The sequence below is a fragment of the Galeopterus variegatus genome, unplaced genomic scaffold (genome assembly GCF_000696425.1).
Source record: "Galeopterus variegatus unplaced genomic scaffold, G_variegatus-3.0.2 Scaffold9824, whole genome shotgun sequence".
Lineage (NCBI taxonomy): Eukaryota > Metazoa > Chordata > Mammalia > Dermoptera > Cynocephalidae > Galeopterus > Galeopterus variegatus.
Window position 1 is genome coordinate 44,207 of NW_007735935.1, and position 5,683 is coordinate 49,889.

At 47.2% G+C, this 5,683-nt stretch overlaps 1 protein-coding gene across 1 annotated transcript in view; it reads left to right on the top strand.

Annotated features, from left to right (window-relative positions):
- Positions 1-5,683, top strand: part of LOC103609586 (triple functional domain protein-like) — a 64,192-nt gene that overhangs the window by 39,563 nt on the left and 18,946 nt on the right. The window contains exons 13-15 of the mRNA XM_008593886.1: positions 1,184-1,375; positions 3,311-3,488; positions 5,614-5,683. Coding sequence (XP_008592108.1) covers positions 1,184-1,375; positions 3,311-3,488; positions 5,614-5,683 — 440 coding nt within the window. The remainder of the gene's footprint in view (positions 1-1,183; positions 1,376-3,310; positions 3,489-5,613) is intronic.

Consider the following 5,683-nt stretch of genomic DNA (forward strand, 5'->3'; position numbering starts at 1 on the left):
TCTGGTGCATCTCAATGTGCCCTCCACACACTAGAGAGTGGCGGGGAGAGGATCTGAACTCAGGGGGTGCAGTTAAGGGCTAGCACATCAGACTGTCCCTCGGGGAACTTGAATTTTCACTCTGCTTTCTTGCTGCCTGCAGAGAGCCGTGGAGGTCATGTGCATAGTCCCGAAGCGGTGCAACGACATGATGAACGTTGGGCGGCTGCAGGGATTTGACGTAATGCGGCTTCTGTTCTGTAGAAGGCTCCTCCGCCTTCCATCCTTTTATTTGTCTTGGATGATTTCTCTCCACATGTGGAAAGCTGATCCTTTTTGCTTGGTTTTCTGTCTTCTCTCACTTTACTTCAACTTTATTGTTAATTTCTTTAAACTTCTTTTTGGTGCATTTGATTTGCTTTTTTGGGAACTTCCTCTACTGGAAGCCCAGCGCCTCGTGGCAGAAACAAGCAGGATTGTGCTTTGTCTCTTGAGCTCTCTGTATTGTAAGAGACGAGTTTCCTTTAAAACCACGTTAGTTATGGATATGACTAATATAGGAGGCCCCTACCCTGTGTCATCCCTGGAAGCTTTACTTCAGGGTCACTGTATTCCTCATTAATCCAGCAAACTTTTGTGGGAGTTGCCAGAGACTCCTTATATTGCATATTACCTATTATGCATCCTAAAGATGGATTCAAAACCAGAATCTTTTTTTTTTTATTTGACTATTGAGTAAGGAGATAGGAGAAGTTTTTATTTTTCCTGCCTACTGTTTTTGTTAGAGAATTTGGGTTTAACATTCTAGTGCTGTGGTTCTCAGGCTTACACACACAGAGCATCACCTGGAGGGCTTCTGAAAACACAAATTAATTCATTCCTGCCGGGTAATGCTGTCACTGCTGGTCCTGGGCTTAAGAACCACTGTTCCAGTGCAAAGTAGATGCTTTAAAATTCCACTTTGAATCTCTGATTATAACTAAGGCCAGTGGTTAATATCAAGATTAGCAAAAACTTTAGGTAATTGTTCCATTTGGGACTAAGAACTCATTATAGTAAAAGAAAAAAGGTTATAAGCGCTATAAATTAATAGAAGAAAAATTCATTATTCTGTGGGAGGAAATCTAAAGAAAGCAGAACTTCGGATAACTTTGAATGCAATGTTTTCTTCTTCCCTTCCTTTGCCCCCTTTTTCTTGTTTTAGGGTAAAATTGTTGCCCAGGGTAAACTGCTCTTGCAGGACACGTTCTTGGTCACAGACCAAGACACAGGACTTCTGCCTCGCTGCAAAGAGAGGCGGGTTTTCCTCTTCGAGCAGATCGTCATATTCAGTGAACCACTTGATAAAAAGAAGGGCTTCTCCATGCCAGGATTCCTGTTTAAGAACAGTATCAAGGTAATGGGTGTCCATGTGGGTTTTCACCTGTGCCAGCGCTTGTCCCTGCTGCACTGATAGACTGCTTCCTTTTCAGTGATGGCGGCTCCTGATGTATGGTTTATTAAATATTTACAGAATTTTCTAGTGTGTCTCAGAACCTTTCAGTTCACCCCATCCCTCTTTCTACTGTGTTTTTTCTTGAGTGGCTAGTGTCCTGCACATGCCTCTGTCTCTGTATGATTACAGCCATTCATTCTGTCATGACGAGGAGACCTGGTCTTGGGTAGCATTTGTGCACCACCTCCTCTAGGGTCATGTAAAACTTGTTGACATTCAGAGGCACAGATTTGGAGTACTGCTTTATGACCAGAGTGTCCTGTTCTTTTCCTGCATTCAGCAAGGAGGTGTACTGAGCACTCAGTGCCCGGTGAGGGGTTCCAGAGATGGGCCAGACAGACGCCCTTTGTGCCCTCTGATGAGACAGAAAGACAGACACACACACAAAGGAAATAATTGCATATGGCCCTAAATTCGGTAAAGGAGACAGACCAAGGGTGAGACAGAGAATAGCAGAGGGGGAGGCCTGAGGTCCCAGCAGATGATTCCCTGGGAGAAGCACACACTCTTCCCACCCCTCATTCCCTCCACTTCTGCAGTTGTGCAGGCCTGAGGTCAGTAGGGAAATGTGCTTCCCTCTGTAGATCCTCCTGCCCTAAGCCACAAGGGTCCCCATCAGGGCCAGGCACACGGACCCTCCCAGACCGCTGAGCCCTGCAGACCTTACAGCACCACAGGCGGGACAGGTGGGACAGCATCTCCTCCTCTATCCGGCTCCAGCAGCCTGGGGTGGGTGTTGTCCCTAGGCACAGCCTTCAGGCTGGGGAGGAGGCTGCCTCTGCAGGAAGCAGGGCTGGTGGCCTCTACTTCTCATGCCATCCCCAGCACTGCCCTCTGAAGCCATGCCTGGCGCAGACCTCTGTGCCCAGAGCCACACACCACCCACCACCACTGGAGCTTCTCTCCTGTTCTCTTCACAAGTCCCTTGACAGAAAACCACTCCAGCCTCTTAGAAATTCCCTATACACTATTTTACGTATTCTGCTTCTATAAAATTACATATTTAAATCATGATATCACATACAAATTTATGACACGTTTTATTGATATTTGAGATTTTTTAAGTGGTGTCATGTTATTCCTGGGGAAGTGACTAAGGGATTAACACTGGGTCATCGTAGAGGCGTTTTGGAAACAGGTAGTCCCAGGCCCACATTTCTAGTTAACTGAGCAAACTATTACTTAAAACCCTGACGATCCCTGTGTGTCTGAGTTACAAGAGGCATTGAAAGGCTTCATGACAGTGATTTCTGAGGCAGTAAAAATGGAAGCTCAACCAATAAGTCATTGTTTCAGTTTGACACAGGATGAACTTCACTCTGCCCTTGGCCAGGGATAAATGCACTTTAATTTGTTATTGTAGTAAAATACATGTAACACAAAATGTATCATCTTAACCATTTTTAAGTGCCTCCTTCGGTGGTACTAAGTACATTGACAGTGCTGTGCAACTGTCAGCACCATCCACCTCCAGAACTCTCTTCATCTTGCAAAACTAAAACCCTGTACCCATTAAACATTAGCTCCCCACTCCCCCCACCCCCAGCAGGTCCTGGCAACCCCCATTCTACTTTGTCTCTGTGAATTTAACTACCCTAGGGACTTCATGTAAGTGGAAGGGTACAGGATTTGTCCTTTTGTGACTGACTGTTTCACTTAGCATGATGTTTCCCAGGTTCATCCATGTAGTAGCATGGGTCAGTGTTTCCTTCCATATTAAGGCTAAATAATACTCCATCGTATGTATATACCATGTTTTGTTCATTCCTCGGTTGATGGACACTTGGGTTGCTTTCAACTCTTAGCGATTGCGAATAATGCTTTAATTTTTTTAAGGTGAGTTGCCTTTGCCTGGAGGAAAATGTGGAAAATGATCCCTGTAAATTTGCTCTGACATCAAGGACGGGTGACATGGTGGAGACCTTCGTTCTGCATTCATCCAGTCCGAGTGTCCGGCAAACATGGATCCATGAAATCAACCAAATTTTAGAAAACCAGCGCAATTTTTTAAATGGTAATGTGCGTTCTCATAATTGATGTGTTTTCTTTTCATAAAGTACGCGTTTCTCTGTCTTCTCTCTCCCACTGCACATTAATAATAATGACAGCACGTGGCACGTACTGTACCTCAGGCCCTGTTCTAGGCACTGTCTAGATAGTGCTTCCTTTCATCTTCACGCCACCCTGCATGGCAAGTACTGTTGTCTCCGTGTTACAGGTGAGAAAGCTGAGGCACAGGGAGGTTAGTAATTTGCCAGAGTCCCACAAGCTGCTGGTGGCAGAGTCAGGATTGAGAGCAGCCCTTGGCTCATGGCCTGGGCCCCTCAGGAATGCCCTGTTCCATTCTGTCCTGTGCAGAATGTACACTGCAGCCCTGTCCTCGGGAGAGGGGTGTGCAAGAAGAAGAGACGCAGGTGGAACTAGCAAAGATGCTGGAACATTCACAGTGTATCACACACCCTTACCACCCTGCTCGTTAAAAACAGAAGCTGGTTTCCTTCTCCCAGCCTCCCTGACTTGGAGAGTACGGAGGAGCCGCACAGCACAGTGGTCATGCTGCCCCTCCCTCACCTCTTAACACAGGCCATGTCTCATTGTGACCGCGGCCTTCACTCTGGTTTTAATTGGGTGATCAGTGAAGAACTTCGAGAATTCAGTCAGGAACTTTAGACTCATTTCATCTGTCCTCTGTGGCCTTTTATTCACGTCCATATGCTATATCTGCACCCCCATCCAACAGGATGTTGTCATATGCTCTGTTACGAGAAAACCACCTCCACATCTTGAGGAGCCAGGAACATAGGCACTCATTGAAAAATCTGAAGTCTCGTGGCATTTTGGGCTAAGTGGTCATCAGCTGCCAGGTTTCTGTCCAGCTTGCACACTAACAAGTGTGCAAGTTACATTTGCAGTTAGAATTGGATGCGTGGAGGTGGGGAGGGACTGTTCTTGTGCACACAGGAGGAGGTTTAGCTTCCATGGCCGTGAGCGAATGCAGGTCTTCTTAAATGTGTTGCTTTTAAGTGGTGCATTAAATGCCATTTCATGGCATGGGATTGGGAAATCTCAAAACTTTCATCATTGTCTTTGAAATAAAGTGAACTGCCCACAAGTTGCTAACATGATTAGGCCATGATGTTAAAGCTTACCCCACCCAGTCCAGGTAATAGCAACAGTAATAATACCTACTCCTGAGGATTAAACAAGATCATGAAGGGGCGGGAGCTCTAGACACAGTAGGCTCCTCCTGTCTCCCTTTATCGCCGAAAGAGGCTGTGGCCAGTACCTCTGCTCACACATGCTCTCTCACCCCTGCCTAGTGCTTCCCAGGCAGGGGCGATACCTCTGATCATCCTATTTCTCAAAGGTTTTAACATTTTAACAATCTGTGTTAGTCTTTCCATATATCTTACTTGGCGTGATTCCTGTGTTTTCCTACAGATGATTACATAACAACTCTAAATCACTAAAGCCGAGAGCTGGGACAGCCTCCCAACCAGCAGGGCCCTTGTGGGGCTCTATACACTTCCCTTGTCTGCTTCGTCCAACCTGCAAAACCAAGGTGGTCTGTGAAACCGCCTCCGCCTGTGGATCTGGGGGGTTACTTAACTCTCAGCCAGTTTCTCCTTCGCCTAACCCTCTGGCTTACAGAAGACCTTTGCAGATGCCAGACTAACCACCTTTCCCGTCACGCGAGCACTAGTTGGACTGAGGGAGTCCTAGTCACATCTCCCTGGCAGTGCACTCTGGTCCTCCCGCTGACACCTGCCATTTGTCTGAGATACTCCAGGTGGATAGGACTGTCCTGCACTTGGCGGGGATGCAGAGGCTCTGCTTGCCAGCTGTGGGAGGTGAAGTCTCAGCACTGTGCTCATTCACTCCACCTTCTGTACTGCCCACTCAGGCACACACCATAGGTCCCTTGATGAAGTCATTTTAACTTGCAGCAGAATAGCCTCCAGGAAGTGGGGGCTGTGTACAGATCATGGTGAGGACACACTGCCTGGATTACTTACCGCGTGGGACGTTCCAGCCCAGCACTTCCTTTTGATAATCTTACCTTCCCGTTCCCTTTGCCCTGAAGTTTGCCTTTTCTTGGTGGCTTGACTGAGTCTTCTGCTGTGTTGCTTGTTTTACAGCCTTGACGTCACCAATCGAGTACCAGAGGAATCACAGCGGGGGCAGCGGCGGCAGCGGGGGCAGCGGGGG